The 18224-nt window shown below is 64.9% G+C and overlaps 1 protein-coding gene across 10 annotated transcripts in view; it reads right to left on the bottom strand.

Moving 5' to 3' along the window:
* Positions 1-898: 898 nt before the first annotated feature.
* PLEC (plectin) overlaps positions 899-18224 on the bottom strand; it is a 51209-nt gene continuing 33883 nt past the window's right edge. For 9 of the 10 annotated variants that reach the window (XM_036923155.2, XM_036923168.2, XM_057497631.1 and 6 more), the window contains 16 exons: positions 18067-18171; positions 17897-17992; positions 17666-17791; positions 16462-16614; positions 16215-16369; positions 16007-16133; positions 15729-15912; positions 15489-15646; positions 15225-15403; positions 13876-14014; positions 13413-13769; positions 13245-13328; positions 12946-13050; positions 12749-12847; positions 8460-11840; positions 899-8365 (listed from right to left, as the gene is read on the bottom strand). In XM_036923155.2, coding sequence (XP_036779050.2) covers positions 2153-8365; positions 8460-11840; positions 12749-12847; positions 12946-13050; positions 13245-13328; positions 13413-13769; positions 13876-14014; positions 15225-15403; positions 15489-15646; positions 15729-15912; positions 16007-16133; positions 16215-16369; positions 16462-16614; positions 17666-17791; positions 17897-17992; positions 18067-18171 — 11661 coding nt within the window. In that variant the 3' untranslated portion in view covers positions 899-2152. The remainder of the gene's footprint in view (positions 8366-8459; positions 11841-12748; positions 12848-12945; positions 13051-13244; positions 13329-13412; positions 13770-13875; positions 14015-15224; positions 15404-15488; positions 15647-15728; positions 15913-16006; positions 16134-16214; positions 16370-16461; positions 16615-17665; positions 17792-17896; positions 17993-18066; positions 18172-18224) is intronic. The other variant, XM_057497632.1, reaches the window with a different exon arrangement.

The following is an 18224-nucleotide window of genomic DNA, read 5'->3' as shown; positions in this document are numbered from 1 at the left end:
CTGAGTGTACCTACCTGTTCAAGTCCTTGCCATCAATTCTTTTGGGTATATTTTTACCCAGAAATGAACTTTTTAGTTCATATAGTTAGTTCTATTATTTTATGTATGTTGTTTTCTACATTAAATGATTGGTTAGATCAGTTCTCAAATGGTGATCTTGTGATCCCTGGGAGTCCCCAAGACCCTTTCACGGGAATGCATAAGGTCAAAGAATTTCCCTAAGAATATTTAGACACTATCTGCCTTTTCACTTTCGTTCTTTAATGACTGTAGGGCTTTCCAGAGTCTACAGGATGAATGGTATGCAACAGATTGAATGCAAAAGCAGATGTAAGACTCCAGCTGTCTTTATCAAGTCAGGTATGCAGACTTGCCTTTGCACTCATTTACAAAGCTACTGTTGTATTTCACTTTAAATGTCATGCTGATGAGCCAGTGGACCCATGGGGAGGGGGTAAACCGCAGCAAAGGCATCCAACTGTTCAGGCTCGTGGCTGTGTCCTCCTCTGGAGGGCTGGCAGGAACCAACTTACCCAGGTGGCACACTGCTCCCACGGGCCAACTGATGATGTGGGTGTGTAAGACCCCCACCTCAGAGGTAACTGCCCATCACAGACCCAACCTGATTGGGCTGGGCATGGTGAGAGATTACTTGGACCAACACCAGGAGCTGGGGAATGTCCAGGAACAGCCCAGTGGCCACTCTCCACTTGGCCTCTACCCTGCCCTCCACCTTGCCCTCTGCCCAGGGCTGCTCGGTCTGGGTTTCTGCCAGAGACATGTGACCTCAGGCCAGCATCCTCACCAAAGCCTGAGTCCTCTGCCTTTATCCAGGATGCAGGCCAAGCCCCGAGCCTGTCCCCACCCCCAGGACAGACAAGCACGGCAGGACCAGAAGGAAGGTTGGAATTACTTTTATTGGGGTGAGCACTGTAGGCCCACCCATGGTCAGGTTAGTGTCCTGCCCTCACGGAGGAAGCCAGAGCCTGGCGCCTCCACCCGCCACCTGCCTGGGTTAGTGGAACATGCAAAGCATAGAGGGTAGAGGCAGGGCAGAAACCACCAAGGCCAGGGACTGGAGGGGCTGGAGGGAGTAGAGGGGGGGGGAGGGGGTGGCACCAAGCTGGACTGCCCGTCTTAGCAGAAGCCCAGCCAGCGCCCCTGGGACCGAGCAGAGGAACTGAGGCTCTGGCGTGGGGTTGGGGCAAGGGAGGGGAGGGGAGGGACAGGCAGGTAGCACCCCGGTGGGGGTTTCAAAGGCCCCAGGGGCCTCTGGGCCTTGGGAGGAGCCCTGCAGAAGGCCCAGCCATGCCCAACCTGGCCTGGGGCTGGCATACCCCAACTGGCCGGCAAGCCTTTCCCCAGGAGAGTCTGTCTCCCGGCCCAGGTCAGGGTCCTCGGGGCCTGGGCATGAGGCAGGATACAGAAGGCACTTACTAGGGAGCTGAGGCTGGAAGGATGAAGCCAGAAGCTGGGGCCTGGGGAGGGTGTCAGGAGCTGGGAGGCAGGAACAGAGCCTGCAGCTTGGCCAGAGTGGGCTAGGGGCGGGTACAGGCTGGCGCCCGGCCCAGGCCAGCTGGTTCTGCACCTGGACCCTGATCTTCCCATGGGGAAGGGGCTTCCATGCCCATGTCAGCCTGGAAGAGATGGCTGACCCAGGACACCCTCCTCCCCAGCAAGGCCCACTGACCAAGCAGGTCAGTCCTAGAAACATAAGGAAATGCCAGCCCTGAAGGCCCTGCTAATAATGGTCTGCCCCCAGCCACACTGGGCAGCTAGGATTGATGGTTGAGCATCAGGGGGCCTGGCCTACAGGGCTGGGAGACCCTTGCCCAGATAAAGCCCTCCCTGGGGAGATGAGAGGTGGGGTTGGAGCCCAGCTCTGGACCCTCCAAGGCACCTGGCTGTGGTGAGTGGCAGGCAGAGGGACAGGGAGACTTGGAACGAGGTGGCCAGTGGGGCTGGACCAGCCCCATCCTCAACACACACTGTCTGGACAGCAGACAAATGTTAACTTATTAGTCTGGTCTTTTTGGTTAAACTTTAGGCACCACTTGGGAGGAAGACACCTTTGAACAGTGAGGAAAGACCCCAGCGCCTGGGCAGGAAGCCTGGCCACATGCAGAGCAGGAGGGCAGGGTGCGGGCAGGGGTCAAGCCACTGCAGGCTCGGGGCTCCCCAGGGAGGATGCAGGCCCTGAGGCGTAGCGGCGGCCGTAGCCTGAGGAGGAGTAGGAGGAGGAAGAGAAGGTCATGGAGAAGCCAGAGCCTGTGGCGTCAAAGCTGCCACGGCGAGAGCCAGCCCGGGAGCCAGTGCGCGAGCCGGAGCGCGAGCCAGCTGCAGAGCCAGAGCCACTGACGCTGTAGGGGCTGTAGTAGCCCTTGCTCGACTGGGCAGCAGCCTCGAGCAGCCGCAGCCCCGTGCCCTCCTCCACCATGCTGCGGTCCAGCGCATCCTTATAGGAGATCTTGAGCTTGGTCTTGGGGCAAGTGAGATACTTGGCATATGCACTGACATCACGTAGCTTCTGGGCAGTGCGGGCGTCCACCACGCCACGCTGCAGGGCCTCGTCCAGGGGCACGCGGCCGGGCGTGTCAGGCTCAATCAGGCCGCCTGTCAGGTACTGCACCTCCAGGAAGCGCTGGCCGGCCTCATAGTAGAGCCAGCCCTTCTTCAGGGCCTGGGCAGCTGACATCTTGGTCTTGGTGCGTGGGTCCTCAAAGCCACAGAAGGCCTTCTGGGCCAGGTTGATGCGGTCCACCATGATCTTGTCCACCAGGCCCTTGTTGACAGCATCAGTGACAGGGAAGCGCTCGCCGGTGGCAGGGTCGATGATGCCCCCGGTGCAGGCCTGTGCCTCCAACAGCCGCTGCCCAGTGATGTTGTCCACCAGGCTGCGGCGCATGGCCTCTGTGATGGACACCTTCTCCAGCGTCTCCGTGTCCAGGATGCCAGCCACAGGGCCCGTCTCCTCAGTGGGATCAGACCAGGAGGCCAGCTGGGTCCTGGAGACAGCAGGGCTAATGGGGTAGGAAGAGGAGGACCCCACTGAGGAAGAGCGGGAGCGGAAACCACCGGCATTGCCAGACAGCATGTCTGCAAACTCAGTGATGGAGAGCGTGCCGGCGCGGTACTGGTCCAGGGCTGAGCGGTCAATGAGGTTCTTGGCGATGGCCTCATCGATGTCATACTGGCGGCCCGAGCGGCGGTCGATGATCATGGACTTGACCACGCCGTCTGAGGAGGAGATGGTGATCTCTTCCCACTCGCACTCCTGCTCCGACAGTTCCAGGTACGTCTGGTGGTCAATGAGCCCCTTGCGGTAGGCCTCGTACACTGACATCTCCTTGCCCGTCTCGGGGTCCACGATCACCACACGGCGCTTGCGCACAGAGGACTTGGAGGATGTCTTCCGCTCCCGCTTCTTCTCCCTGAGTGGCAGGAGGCGCAGGCCTGTCTGGGGGTCCTCCACGCAGCGCTCCATCAGCTGCAGGTAGGTGAGGTTCTCCTCTGTGTTGGGGTCAAAGAAGCCCTTGGTGTCATCACTTGGGTCTGTAAGGATATCATTCATCTCCTCATCGAAGAGGCCACGTTGGTAGGCCACGTCCACAGGCAGGCGGTGGCTTTCCTCGGGGTCGATGATGCCACCTGTGGCGATCTGGGCCTCCAGCAGGCGGATGCCGTGGTCCTTCAGAATCAGGCCCTTCTTCATGGCCTGGAACAGGGAGATGAGCTTCCCAGAGTAGGGGTCCTTGTAGCCAGTGACAGCGCGCTCGGCTGACAGCAGCTTGTCCTTGAACTCGGGGCCCACGATGCCCATGCGCACAGCCTCCTCGACGGTCAGCTTGAGTCCCTTGATGGGGTCAATGACATAGCCAGTGGCCGCCTGTGCCTCCAGGAGCTCAAAAGCTGTGCCAGGGCGGATAATGCCTTTCTTCATGGCCTGGTACACTGACAGCCGCTCCTTGGTGGCGTCAACAAAGACACCCGCGATGCAGCTGGTGCCCTCGAGGAACTTCTGCAGGCTCCTGGAGACCTCTTCGACAGAGGTCAGGCCCTCCTGCAGCTGCAGCGCCGTGGCCTCATCCATGACCTGAGAGCGCACCAGCTCCTCCACGGTGATCTGTTTGCGCAGGCCGCGGAAAGTCAGCTTGCGGGCATCGGAGAGCGGCAGGAGCAGCTGGCCACTGTCCTCATGGCGGCGGCACCGCCGGAGCAGCTGTGTATAGCTGAGGCGCTCATCCGTTGAGGGGTCCAGGTAACTGCGCACCTCGCTGGGCTCTGACAGCTGGTCATGCGTGTCCTTGTTGAGGTAGCCACGCTGGTAGGCCACCTCCAACGGGAGGTGGAAGCCCAAGCGCGGGTCCACAATGCCGCCCGTGGCCAGCTGGGCATCCAGCAGCCGCAGGGCCTCCTCGGCAGGGATCAGCTCCTTCTTCATGGCCTGGAAGAGCGAGATCATCTGCTCCGTGTAGGGGTCACGGTAGCCGGTCACGGCCCGCTCAGCCGAGAGCAGTCGGTCGTGCAGCTCAGGGCCCACCAGGCCCTTCCGCACAGCCTCGTCCACAGTCAGCCGCTCGCCCTTCACCGGGTCCATCAGGAAGCCCGTGGCTGCCTGCGCCTCCAGCAGGAAGCGGGCCACCTCGGCGCTCAGCAGCCCCTTCTTGAGGGCCTGGTAGATGGTCAGCGTCTGCCTAGAGCTGGGCAGGTAGATGCCGGCTACACAGCCTGTGCCATAGAGGTAGCGCCAGGCAGACTCCTCCTCAAGCACCTCACGGAGGGTCCTGGTGCCCTCCCGGAGCAGGCTGTAGGCCTCACGGGATATGACCCGGGCCTCGTACAGGTCCTCGGCCGTGAGGCGACGGCGGACGTAATCATAGGAAGCGAGGTTCTGCTGGCGGATGACCTCAGTCTTCTCGATGATCTCAATGATGATGATGATCATACGCTCCTTGGTGACCCGGCCCGCCTGGAAGTCGGCCATCAGCCGGGCCCGCTGCTCCTCAGGAATCAAGTCCGACTGCATCACCTCCCACAGGGACATGGTGGAGCCGCCAAGGCTGCCGCCACTGGGGATGTCAATCTGCGTCTCCTCAAATGCCCTCCGGGTCTCCTCCTCAGTGTACACCTGCGTGGTCTCCACCACCTCCGTCTGCTCCGCCCCTTTTAGCGGCAGGAGGCGCAGGCCCGTCTCGGGGTCCTCCACGCAGCGCCCCAGCAGCTGCCGGTAGGTGAGGTTCTCGTGCGTGTTGGGGTCAAAGAAGCCCTTGGTGTCGTCGCCGGGGTCCGCCAGGACGCGGCTCATCTCCTCGTCGAAGTAGCCGCGCTCGTAGGCCACGTGCACGGGCAGGCGGTGGCTGTGCACGGGGTCGATGATGCCGCCCGTGGCGATCTGGGCCTCCAGCAGGCGGATGCCGTGGTCCCGCACGATGAGGCCCTTCTTCATGGCCTGGAACAGGGAGATAGTGGTGCCCGAGTAGGGGTCCTTGTACCCCGTCACGGCCTTCTCGGCTGACAGCAGCTTCTCATGCAGCTCAGGGCCCACAACTCCGTTCTTCACAGCCTCATTGACGTATAGGCGCTGGTTGCGCACAGGGTCAACCAGAAAGCCGGTGGCTGCCTGGGCCTCAAGCAGAAGAGTGGCCGTGCTGGGCCTCAGCAGGCCCCTCCTCATGGCCTCATAGATGGTCACCTTCTCCTTGGAGTCCTCCAGGTAGATGCCAGCAAGGCAGTCACTGCCTCGGAGGAGCGTCCGCACAGCGTCCACCTCTGACAGGTCCTTGACCGATGTCTTACCATCTTTGAGCTGCTCAAACTGGGCCTTGCTGAGGACCCCGGCAGCCAGGAGCTCACTGGCTGGCACCGGGGCACGGAGGCCACTGAAGGACAGCCTCTCCTGCCGCATGGTCTCCACCTCCTCAACAATGGTGATGACGATCTTAATGACCTTCTCCACGGTGACCTTGCCTGTGCGGAACTGACGGAGCAGCTCCCGCCGCTGTTCCTCCGTGAAGTAGTCGGAGCTGATGAGCTCCCACACTGTCACCATCTGACCCTTGAAGCTGCCCATGGGGACCTCAATGGTGGCCTTCTGAAAGGTCTCACGGGCCTGAAGCTCGGAGCAGAGCTCCCGCCGGGCCTGGGTGGCCTTCTCTGAGAGTGGCAGCAGGCTGAGCCCCGTGAGCGGGTCGGGCCGGCACTGCTGCTGCAGCTGGCCATAGGTAACAGGCTCCTGAGTGCTGGGGTCCTCATAGACCTTGGCATCACCGCTGGGCACCGACAGGGCTCTGTTGGTCTCCTCATCCAGACAGCCCCGGGCATAGGCAACATCAAGGGGCAAGCGGTGGCTCTTCCTGGGGTCTACGATGCCACCTGTGGACAGCTGGGCATCCAGCAGACGCAGGCCCTGCTCTCTGGGAATGAGGCCCTTCTTTAGGGCCTGGAACAGGGAGACGCTCTGCCCCGAGTAGGGGTCCTTATACCCTGTCACGGCTTTCTCAGCTGACAGCAGCTTCTCATGCAGCTCGGGCCCCACCAGGCCAGCACGCACTGCCTCGTCCACAGTCAGCCGGGCACTGGTGGATGGGTCGACAATATGCCCGGTGCCGGCCTGGGCTTCCAACAGGGCCACAGCCACCTCTGGCTGCAGGAGATCCTTCTTCAGAGCTTCGTAGATGCTCACCCTCTGCCCCGCCTCCTCCAGCCACACGCCCGCGATGACATTGGCACCCCGCAGGGCCTGCCTCACGGCGTCCACCTCAGCCACCTCTTGCACTGAGCGCTCGCCTCGCTGCAGCTGGTGGTAGAGGTTGTGGTCGATGACCCTGCTCTCAAGCAGCTCGGCAGCAGGTACCAGGGCACGCAGGCCCTCAAAGCAGAGCTGGCCCTTCTGCTCATGCTCTTCCACCACTGTGATGACGATCTTGATGACCTTCTCTACGGTGATCTTGCCTGTGCGGAACTGACGGAGCAGCTCCCGCCTCTGCTCTGCTGTGAAGTACTCAGAGCTGATGAGCTCCCAAATGCTCACTGTCCTGCCTTGGAACTTGCCAAATGGTGCAGACACAGTGGCTTTCTCAAACACATCCCGGGCCTCCGAGTCAGTGTAGACAAGCTCACTGCCCCTGGCAACCTGATCTGTGAGTGGCAGGAGGCGCAGGCCCGTCTCGGGGTCCTCCACGCAGCGCTCCAGCAGCTGCCGGTAGGTGAGGTTCTCGTGCGTGCTGGGGTCAAAGAAGCCCTTGGTGTCGTCGCCGGGGTCCGCCAGGACACGGCTCATCTCCTCGTCGAAGTAGCCGCGCTCGTAGGCCACGTGCACGGGCAGGCGGTGGCTGTGCACGGGGTCGATGATGCCGCCCGTGGCGATCTGGGCCTCCAGCAGGCGGATGCCGTGGTCCCGCACGATGAGGTCCTTCTTCATGGCCTGGAACAGGGAGATCCGCTCGCCGGTGTAGGGGTCGGTGTAGCCGGTGACGGCGCGCTCGGCCGACAGCAGCTTGTGGTGCAGCTCAGGCCCCACGATGCCCTCTCTCACTGCCTCACTGACAGTCAGCCGCCGATTCTGCACAGGATCCAGGAGGAAGCCTGAGGCCGCCTGCGCCTCCAGTAGGATGAGGGCAGTCCCTGGGCTCAGCAGCTGCCTCTGCAGAGCCGTGTACACACTCAGCTTCTCGTTGGCAGGCTTCAGCAGCAGCCCAGCGATGCTGCTGTGGCCCTGAAGGAAGCGGCGCATATCGTCCCGCTGTGCAAGCTCGGCCACGGTGGTGCGGCCCTGTGTCAGCCGTTCCAGCTCGTCTGCATTCAGGATTCCCACCTCCTGCAGCCACTGGGCTGGCACCTTCTGCCGCAGGCCATCAAAGGCATGCTCAGGTTCTGCCTCGGCGGCCGGGCCATCAGGCGCATCCCGGCCATTGGGCAGGGCTTTGGCAGCTGCGGCCTGCAAGGTAGCAACCTCTGAACGTGCCAGCGCAGCCCGGTGCTCCTCCTCCAGGCACTGTAGTCGCTCACGCAGCCGCTGGTTCTCCTCGGCCAGCAGCCTCTCCTGCTGCTGTCGCAGCTGCTCCAGACGCTGCAGCTCCTCCTGCTTGTGCTGCACACCCTGCTCAGCCTCATGCTGCCGGCGCCGCGCCTCCTCCATGCTGGCCTCCAGCTGTCGCTTCTCTTCCTCCATCTGCTGCCACTGGCGTTGCTGCTCCTCACGCAGCTTCTGGGCCTTGGCCACCTCGTCCTGGAAGAGCTGCTCCAACTGGGCCTTCTCCTGCTCGATGAGGCGTTCGCGCTGCAGCAGGCGGTCCTTCTCGGACAGGAAGCTCTGCTGGAGGGCCTGTGCCTCCTGCAGCAGCTGCTCCTGCTGTGCCGTCTGCACCTGCGGGGCGAGGGGCAGTCAGGACCCCGGGACCCCGGCAGCACGCACCCCCCACCGCCTCCCCCCCACCGCTGGACAGTGCAGAGGCTGGTACCTCCTCAGACTTGAGCTGAAGCAACCTGGCCTCCTGCTTGAGCTTGTCCTTCTCACGCTCCAGCTCGGCAATGGCCTCCCGCAGGCGCTCGGCGTCACGGTCGCTCTGGTTCCGCTGGATCTCCAGAGTCTGCACCAGCGTGACCTTCTCCTGCGTGGCGAGCTCTGTGCGGTGCAGCTTTTCACCGATCTCCTCGGCCTGCTTCCGGAAGCGCTGGGCGTCCTCCTCCGCACGGGCCTGGGCCAGGCTCATCTCCGCCACACGCAGCTTGAGGCGCTCGGCCTCAGCGCCCAACTCCAGCTGCCGTTGCCGCTCCACCTCCAGAGTGCGCTGGAAGCCCTGTGCCTCCTGCGCCAGCTGCTGTGCCATCTGCTCCTTGTCCTCCTGCAGCCGCCGGGCCTGCTCCTGCGCCACATCCTTCTGCTGCAGCAGCAGCTCCGCCTCGGCCTTGAGCCGCGTGGCCTCCTGCACCGCCTGCATCTTCTCCCTGAGCATCTTCTCAGCCAGGGCCCGCTGCCGCGCCAGGTCCTCCTCTGCCAGCTGCCGCAGCCGCGCCGCCTCCTGAGCAGCCACACTCAGCCGCGCAGCCTCTTCAGCCACCTGCCTCATCTTCTCGGCCTCCTCCTGCAGGAAGCGCTGCGTACTGTCCTTGTCACGCAGGATGAGCTCACGGTTCTCGGCCTCGATGCGGGCCTTCAGCTTGCCCAGCTCCTCCATCTGCACGCGCACGGAGAAGAGCTCCTCTTCCACCTGGCCACGCTGCCGGGAGGCCTCCGTCACCTCCGCCTTCAGCCGCTGCAGCTCCTCGTCCAGGATGTGCTTCTGGTGGTCAGTCTCCTCCAGCTGCAACCGCAGCGCCGTCAGCTCCTGCTCCACCTGGGCCTTCTGCCGCAGCGTCTGCTCCGCAAACTTCTTGTGCTTCCCCATCTCCGCATCAGCCGCCTGCTTCTGCCGCAGGGCTGCCTGCTCTGCCTGCGCCCGCCGCGCCGCCTCCTGCTCGGCCTCCTTGCGCAGCGTCTCCGCAGCGGCCTGCGCCTGCGCCCGGGCCTGTGCCTGCTCCTCCGCCGACTGCTTCAGCCGCTCCGCCTCCTCCACCTGCAGCCTGGACTGCGCCGCCTCCCGCTCGGCCCGCTCCCGCGCCTCGTCCGCCTCCTCCGCCGCGCGCCGCGCCGCCTCCGCCTCAGCCCGCAGCCGCTCCAGCACGCTCTGCTCCTGCTGGAGCGTCTGCTTCAGCTCCTGTTCCTTCTGCTGCACCGCGAAGGCATGCGCCTTCTCCTCCGCCTGCAGCCGCTTCTGCGCGGCCTCCTGAGCCAGCTGCAGCTGCCGCGCCGACTCCTGCTCGGCCCGCTCACGCAGACGCCGTGCCTCCTCCACCTTGGCCTTGAGCCTGTCCACTTCCTCCAGCGCGGTTTTGCGTTGCTGCGCCGCCTCCTCCTCGGCCACCAGACTCTTCTGCACCCGCTCCTCGGCCTCCCGGCGCCGCTGCTCCTCCTCAGCGGCCAGCTGCCGCTGCCGCGCAGCCTCCAACTCCGCCTGCTCCTTGCTGCGCAGCGTGTCCTCGGCATTCCTGCGGATGCGCCCCAGCTCCACCTCCAGCTCCGCCTTCCCGGCGGCCGCCTTCTCGAAGCTCGCCTTCAGGGCCCGGATCTCCTCCTCCACCTGCCGCCGCTGGCGCAGCGTGTCCTCCACCAGCCCCTTCTGCCTCTCCAGCTCGCTCTCCGACGCCTTGCGCAGCTGCGCCAGCCGCTCCTCGATGTCCGCCTTGTGCTGGGCGGCCTGCTCCTCCAGCCGCCGCCGCTGGAAGGCCTCGTCTTCCGCCAGTCGCCGCAGGCGCTCGTTTTCCGCCTCCTTCTCCTTGAGCGCGATCTCTGCCTCCGTCTTGAGCCGGGTGGCTTCACCGATGGCAGCCAGCTTCTCAGCAAGCACCCGCTCGGCCTCTGCCCGCTGCCGCGCCGCATCCTCCTCTGCCAGCTGCCGCTGCCGCTTGGCCTCCTCAGCCAGGGCACGTAGGCGGGCAGCCTCCTCCGCCAGCTCGCGGAAACGGCCAGCCTCGGCTTCCAGCCTCTGCTTGGACTTCTCACTAGTGGAGCGTGACTCCTCCTCGGCGCGCGCCTTGCTGGCCAGCAGCACCTCCATCTCGGCGCGTACCTTGGCCAGCTCAGCCTCCAGCTCTTGGCGCTTCTGCGTGGCCGCGGCCGCCTCGCGCTGCAGGCGCGCCAGCTCCTCCTCCAGCAGCTGTCGCTGCTGCTCCCCCTGCTCGGTCTCGGCCCGCAGCCGGATCAGCTCCTGCTCTGCTGCCAGGCGCTGCTGTGCAGTGCCCTCTGCCAGCTGCCGCTGCTTCTCCAACTCCTGCTCCGCCAACTCCCGCTGCCGTGCCGCCTGCTCCTCTGCCTTACCACGCCGCCGTGCCTCCCGCTCTGCCTCCTCCTTCTGCTTCTCCGCCTCAGCCTGCGCCAGGCTCTTTTGCTGCGCCACCTCCTCTGCTTGCAGCCGCAGCCGCAGCGCCTCATTGGCCTTCAGCTGCCAGCGCTCCAGCTCCCGCTCGGCCTCCTCACGGGCACGCTCTGCCTCTGCCTGCTGCTGCGCCCGCCGCTCGGCTTCCTCTCGCAGCTGCGCCACCGCCACATGCTCTTCCTGCAGGGTGCGCTCCAGCTGCGCTGTCTTCTCCGCGAAGGAGGCGCGCTTGCTCTGCAGCTCGGCTTCCGCGCTGCGCTGTGCTGTCTCCAGGGCCACTTGCACCTGGCGTGCCCGCTCTGCCTCAGCCTGCCGCAGGCGCCGCTCGGCTTCCTCCGCCTGCAGCCGCAGCTCCTCCAGCGCCTGCACAGCCCGCTGCTTTTCACGAGCCGCCTCAGCCTCAGCATTCACACGCAGGGCCAGCTCCGCCTCTGCCTGCCGCTTGCGCTGGGTCTCCTCTTGCACCTGCCGCCGCAAGCGCTCTGCCTCCTCCTGCGCCTGCCGCCTCTGTGCCTCCGCCTCCTCTGCGCGCACTCGCAGAGCCTGCAGCTCACCTTCCGCCCCGCCGCGCTGGCGCTCGGTTGCTTCCAGCTGCAGGCGTACCACGCGGATCTCCTCCTCAATGCGCAGCCTGCTGCGTTCCGCGGCCTCCACCTGCCGGGCCTTTGCCTGGATCTCTGCCTCTGAGCTCTGCCTCAGGTGCTGTAGCTCCTCCTGGATGCTGCGCTTCTGCTGCTGGGCGTCCACCGCCGCCTCCTCCCGCCGTACTACCTCCTCTTGCATGCGCCGCTGCAGGTCCTGGGCCTCCTGTTCCGCCTGTGCCTTCGCCTGGGCGTGTGCCTCGGCCAGCTGCCGCTGCTTCTCCAGCGCAGCCTCCACCTCGGCCAGCCGCTCCCGCTCCTCTGCCCGCTGCTGCTCAGCCAGCCTCTGCGGCCGCGGCAGAGAGAGGGAGAAAACCAGAGAGAGCGGTAAGCACGAGCGGGCGCCAGGCACTCCCATGACACGGCACCACCACAGTTACTCCAACAGGACAGCACGGTGCAGGGGTTGAGGGAGGAGAGGTCACAGCCCGGCCGAGGGGACAACGTGCACCCGCCCAGGGCACTCGGGGCAGCGAGCGCAGCCTGGCCCCACCGTGCTCACCAGCCTGGGGAAGGAAGCCCAGGCATCCTCCCCTCTTCCCGCAGACAGGCGACGGAGACAGACGGACAGGGAGAGAGAGAGAGAGCAAAGCGAGAGGTTCACAGGGCCTGTGAGCCGTGCCCACCACGCAGCCCTGCCTGAGCACCGCCGAACACCTGCCATCCTGGCTCCAGCCACGGGGCCCTCTCCCTGACCCAGGCCATTCCCACAGTCCACCAGGTGGGTCAGCGCAGGGTGGCCAGCATGGGACAGCAGTGCAGACCTGAGCTAGCTCAGAAAAGGGACTTGTAAGCCTGCAGCTCCCAGCAGAGAGGAGGCCGCAGGTAAGCCAGATGGTGGAGCCACCCAGGAGGTGAGAGTAACAACAGGACAGGAGGGCACCGTGCCCCACAAGGCACCTTGGACACTGCTCCCCGGCCCTCATGACCCAACACCTCACAGCTCTTCCAGAGAAAGTGGCCGAGGGGAGAGACCGATGCAGAACCCAGAGGGAAAATGCACATGAGAGGCATAGACACCTGGGGTGGGAGGGGCACGTGCCAGCAGAGGAGAGAGGAGGCACCAGCTGCCGCAGGGAGAGCCGTGCGGGCCAGGCAGAGTGTGGGTGAGCTGCGCCGAGGGGCTGGTCTCAGACGGGGTCCTGGGGTCTGCATGTCTGCCATGGCGGGTGGGACAGCCTCCCCACCCCATACCTCCTCCTCCTCCATGCGCCGCAGAGTCTCACTGATGAATTTGATGTACTGGCTCGTGAGCGTGGTCAGCTCGCTGTAGCGTGTGCGCAGATCCACGTACTAGGGGACAGGACGGGGGAGACGCGTGGAGTCAGTTCCGCCCTGAGCTGCGCACCCCAAGGCCTTCCCCAGCCCGTCTCGGGCGGGCCCGGCCGTACCTCCTGGATGACGCTCTCAGACCCGGACTGCACCTTAGGCTTCTTGGCTGGGGAGGCGACTGGCTCAAGCTGCGCCTTGTACGTGACCAGCTGGAGCTCATAGTCCTGCGAGGACACAGCAGTTGGCTGCCAGCTCGTCCCCACCTTTAAGCTGCCCCTCTACCTGCCCACAGGCTTGCACCAGAATGGCCTCGGCTTGGGGTACACCCGAGGTCCCAGGCCCACTGCCCAGCAAGTCTTCCTTGGGAGAAAGGTCCCCGGGGGGAGGGGGGCGGCAACAGGAAGCTGTGCGGCCTCACCTTGATGGCATTGATATATTGCTTTGCAAACCGCTGACACTCCTCCACTTTCTCCGCGTGGCGCTCGATTTCCTCCAGCAGCGCCTGGGAGGGCAAGGCGGTCAGCGGCTGCAGGCCATGCCCACCACCTGCGCCTGCACACACCCGCCCACGCGCCCATCCGCACACCTTCTCCTGCCGCAGCTGCTCGCGCACAGCCCGGCTGTTGGCCAGCGGCACCGCCTGGATCTGCTCCTGCCGCCGCCTAGCATCCTGCAGCCAGGCGCCCAGCGGGTCCGCACTCTCGCGGTAGTAACGCAGCTGGCGGCCCAGCTGCTCGAGCTCGCGCTGCCGCACATCCGCCTGGGCCAGCACAGCCTGCCAGCGCTCCAGCAGCTGAGCGACCCGTTCGCGCCAGCGCTCCACCTCCACGTCCCGCTCGCTGTGTCGCTGCTGCAGCCGCTCGCTGACCTCCTGCGCCCCCCGCAGCTCGTCCCGCAGAGCGTCGAACACGGGCTGCTGGGCCTCTGCCTGGGCCCGCAGCTTCTGTTGAAGAGGGCGGGTGTTGTTTCAGCCCGAAGCCTCTGCTGTTGGCCCTGACACCCGCACCCTAACCCTCACAGTCAGGCACCAGCCCAGGGCTGGCTGGCACCTTCAGCGCGGCCTTGGTGGCCTCCAGCTCTGGGAGTGTGGCGGGCACGGCCTGGGCCTCCTTGAGCTGCTCCTCGTGGGCTTTGAGCACCTCCTCAGCCCCCTGCGTGCTGCGGATCACCAGACTGATGGTCTTGAGCCTGGGGGTTGGGAGAGCTGGGCTGAGCCAGGGACAGGGGCAGGCTCAGAAGAGCAACGGGCTTCGGGGAGAACGGAGGCCCTGGGGAGGGTGGATGGGGGCCTCTGGAACACCAGGATGCTTCAGCTCTCGCCTAGTCCTAGGAGAAGGCTGTGCTGCCAGGGAAACGGGAAGCTCCGAGGCCCGAGGCCGAGAACTCCTCAGTTAGCAGCCCTGGGGCCTGGGAGGAGATCGGTCTTCCAGCCCCAAGCCTGGATGAGGGGGACACTGTGCGTCAGGAGAGTGACCCGCCTCACATGGAGGGTACCAGCCTTTGTGAAAGGGCAGGTGAGGGGAGGACACGTATGCGACATCACAGGCGGCTGCGGAACAAGTAAGAAGCAAAGACAAATGGGGACCACCACCAGGCCCTTGGGGGGTAGACTGACGTGGGCCTGAGTAAAGGGCGATGGAGGCTTTCTCACTGTGCTTCTCAAGGCGAAGATCTGAACCACACGAGCATATGCTGAAATAAACGGCAAAGGGCAGAAGACCACCCTGGGGCTGGAGAGGGGGACAGGAAGGCGTTTCTGGGGAGGACACTGCATTTCCCCAGGGGCAGAGGGAGAAGGGACAGGGCCGAGGTTCAGAAGACCAGGTGGAGCGGGGTGGGATGCTGGAGCCCTGAGAAGACCTCAGCATTGGGCCTGTCATGCCCCCCCCTGCAGGTCTCACCCACTGCCCTACGCAGGCTGCCCCTGCAGGCCCTCACCCAGCCCCCTGCCAAGAAGCCCCTTCCTTGAGGCCACTGAGCCCACTCATCTGGACCTCACAGGCCACACCCCCTCCTGACCTCTGCAACAGGAGAGAGATCTCCTCTGTTCCCCCCTTCCCCACACCGCCGACATTCCACAGCTGGGATACCTGCAAGTCCTGACTGCCACGAATCCTCACCTCAGTGGGCTGCGCCTGGCCCCCTGCCCCCACCCCCGAATCTGGTCGTCAGGAGCTCCCACCTTCAGGCACATCGGCACAGCGGACCCCTCACCACCTCCATGCTCCCCGCTCCCCACCCTGGTGCATGCTATCTCTCAGCCACATCTCAAAACATGGCATGCCTCACTGGCCCCGTCCTGCCCACCAGCCTATTGTCCGTCAGTACGTGGCAGTCAGGCCCCCTCTGTGCAAGGCCCTCCTGCGACCACAGCCCCAGCCACCGACAATGTGCTCACTTCTCCAGGTAGATGGCGGACAGGCTGCAGACCTGCTCCAGTTTGCCCAGGGTCAGTTCCAGCTCTGAGCGCAGCGTGGGAGCAGCGGGTGAGGGCTCAGGCAGGGCCAGGACCTTCTCGGCCTCGGCAGAGAGCCGGGCAACCCCTTTGCCCAGACCTTCTACCTCGGCCTGCGCTTTCTGAGGAGACAGAAGTGGCAAGCTGACCAAGAGCCCAGCAGGGCGCCCCTGAGCCATGGCCGGGGAGGGATGGGAGAGGGCCTGCCTGCTGCTCGGCGATGCGCTGGGCGCACTCCCGTGCAGGCTCCTTGTCCAGCGGCAGCCTCAGGCGGTGCACGGTGCGCGATTCGCAGGCCTCCAGCTGCAGCCGGATGTCTCTGAGCTCGGAGATGCAGCGCTGACACCGCGACTCCTCCTGCTCACCTGGGGACACGCTCACTCACTCGGCTGCCCACAGGGCCTGCCCTGCCCACTGGGCCTGCCCTGCCCCCACCCAGCCACCTACCCTGCTCTGCGCTCTGCAGCAGCTGTTGGTAATGGCGGCTGCAGGAGCTGTACTCCCGCTCAGCCTGCAGCCGGTCCTCAGGCCCAAAGCCACCAGCATCCTGGCTGTCCTGCAGGAAGGCCCGGTAGTGTAGCTCTAGGCAGCGCAGGGCTTGGCGCTGCTCCTCTGGCTTCAGCGCTCGGAACTGTGGGTAGCACACAGGACTGAGCATGGGTGGCCTGGGCCTGCAGGAAGCCACCTCCTGCCCCCACCCGGAGAGCCGCCCTGGGAGGTCATACCGTGACCAGGGACCAGGAGCGGATGAGCTGCACATCTCGGCTGAGGCTCTGCCATGCCAGAAGGCTCTTCATGTCCACATGCAGCTGGTGCCACAGTGCAACCAGGTCCTGGTGCTGGGCCTCCAGCCTGGCAGGTCAGGATGGTCAGAGGAGTCTGGGTGCCCGCCCACTGCCACCCACTCTGGATGCCAGACCCTCCGCCACTCACCTGGCAACAGCCTCCTGGGCCTCCTGATTGGGTGGGGGCACAAGGAAGCACACGGAGGGCACGGTGGCCTCACTGCCAGAGCTGCTGAGCACCTTCCAGTGGGACGGCTGCGCAGGACCCACCAGCTGCCACTCGTCACCCTTGTGCACGGTCACCTGCAGCAGCCAGAGTTATCATCGTGCTTGGCCACACACACATCCACACCCGCTGCTCCTAGGAGCAGCCGTACTCCCCTCTCCCACCGCACCTCCGCCTGCTTGTAGTCGCACACAGCCAGGAGGGGCATGTGGCCCCGCATGGGGTGAGCTGGGCTCCGGGGCTTCAGCTGCACAATGGCCCTGGACCGCTTGGCCAGACCTGAGAGATGTCCCCTGTATTCGGTAAGCTGGTCCTTCTCGTCCTGCAGGGGGAGGGATAGCACAGAGACCCTATCCAGCATCCAGCCACCACAGGCCAGCACGAGGCTCTGTGGAGGCCCACAGGCCTGCTCTGAGCAGTGAGCAAGGCACAGGATGCCCAACGCCACCCAGAGACCAGGGGGCCTTCCTGCTGCCACAGGGCGCAGTGGGGCCAGACACTCAGAAAGAGATCCCAGTGACCCTCCATCCTTCCTCCCCAGTCAGGGCCAAATGCCTCCACCCTCCCCTTGCCCCAAGGCACAGTGCGTCTTCCAGGGGAAACGTGGGTACAGTTCTACGTTCTACCTTCCCCTCCAACCTCCTTCCCTCCAGGGCCTCCAATGGACCAAACACCACCAGGGCCTATCCAAGGTGGTGGACCAGAGTCCGTCCTGACGCTTCCTGCACCTCGCCCTCCCTCTCCAGGCCAATGCTGCAGCCAGCGGGGCTCCTAGGCCCCCTGGTCTTCTGAGGTCCCAACTGCTGACCACAGGAGCTGCCAGCAGGCAGAGCCTTCCAGCCTCCTCTCCTGTACCACTCCCGCCAAGTCCTCCCAAAAGGCCCTGGGGCCCTCCTGGGTGCTCCCACCCCTGCACGTGGCACACGGGCACCACACCCCGCTGCCTCTCTGCCCCCTCAGCCTTCAGGCCAGAGCGGCCAACAGACCCATCCACAAGGCTGGGGACAGAGCAGCCGACGCAGGCCTCTGCGTGCTCAGGGGCTCCAGGAGTGGGGGAGCCCATATCAGCTCGGGGCCCCTACCTGCCAAGCTCCAAGGCCCTGCCTCTTGCCTCTCAGCTCCTCCCACCCTGTCCACTACATGACCTCCACCCCTACTGGGCCCCCCACAGCCGCCTTCTGGCCCCTCCAGCTCCCCACCTCCAAAGCTCCCACACAGCCCAGACACAGGCCCAGCCCCTCCCTGAGCTCCACCAAGCCCAAGCCCAGTACCCAGGCCTGCCCCGCAATCCTGCAGGCCAGGAACACCAGGCCTCAGCATCCCCCTGGCACCAGCGGCAGCGCACTGGGCCCGTGGCCTGCGCGGCAGCTCACCTGGGCATCCTGCAGCAGGTCCTCAAGGCGCGTGACGGTGACAGAGCGGTCGCACGTGTACTTCCTGTGCAGTGTCCCCTGCAGCTTCCGCAGCTGCTCCTCAGTCTCCCGCACGTCTGTGAAAAACTGGGGCAACGGGGGAGCAGTCACGCCAGGCTGTCTGGCCCAGGCTACCAAGGCTGATGCCAGCCGGTGGGGCACCGGTGGGTCCGGGGCTGGGCCAGCGCCCACCTGGAAGTAGGCGGTGTTCTCCTTCAGGTGCGCCTCGATGCAGCAGCACAGCTGGAGTGTCCAGCTCCACTGGGTCTGAAGGGCGGCCTGGAAGGACTGTGCACAGCCACCCGGTCAGGGCCCGCCCCGGCCCAGGGGGTCCGCGGCCCACCCACCCGCCAGGGCCCCACCTCCACTGTGGGCCGGGCAGGGTGGTCCTCCCGCAGAAGTCGGTCACCGGTGTTCTGGACCTCCTTAATTTTCTTTTCTTTCAGTTCCAGCTCCCGCATCAGGGCCTGGCACAGAGGCAGCAGGTCTCAGGGCCGGAATCAGGGACACACTAGGGTCT

The sequence above is a fragment of the Manis pentadactyla genome, chromosome 3, assembly GCF_030020395.1.
Source record: "Manis pentadactyla isolate mManPen7 chromosome 3, mManPen7.hap1, whole genome shotgun sequence".
NCBI lineage: Eukaryota > Metazoa > Chordata > Mammalia > Pholidota > Manidae > Manis > Manis pentadactyla.
Note: the sequence above shows the minus strand (reverse complement) of the source record. Positions and strands in the feature narration are given on the sequence as shown.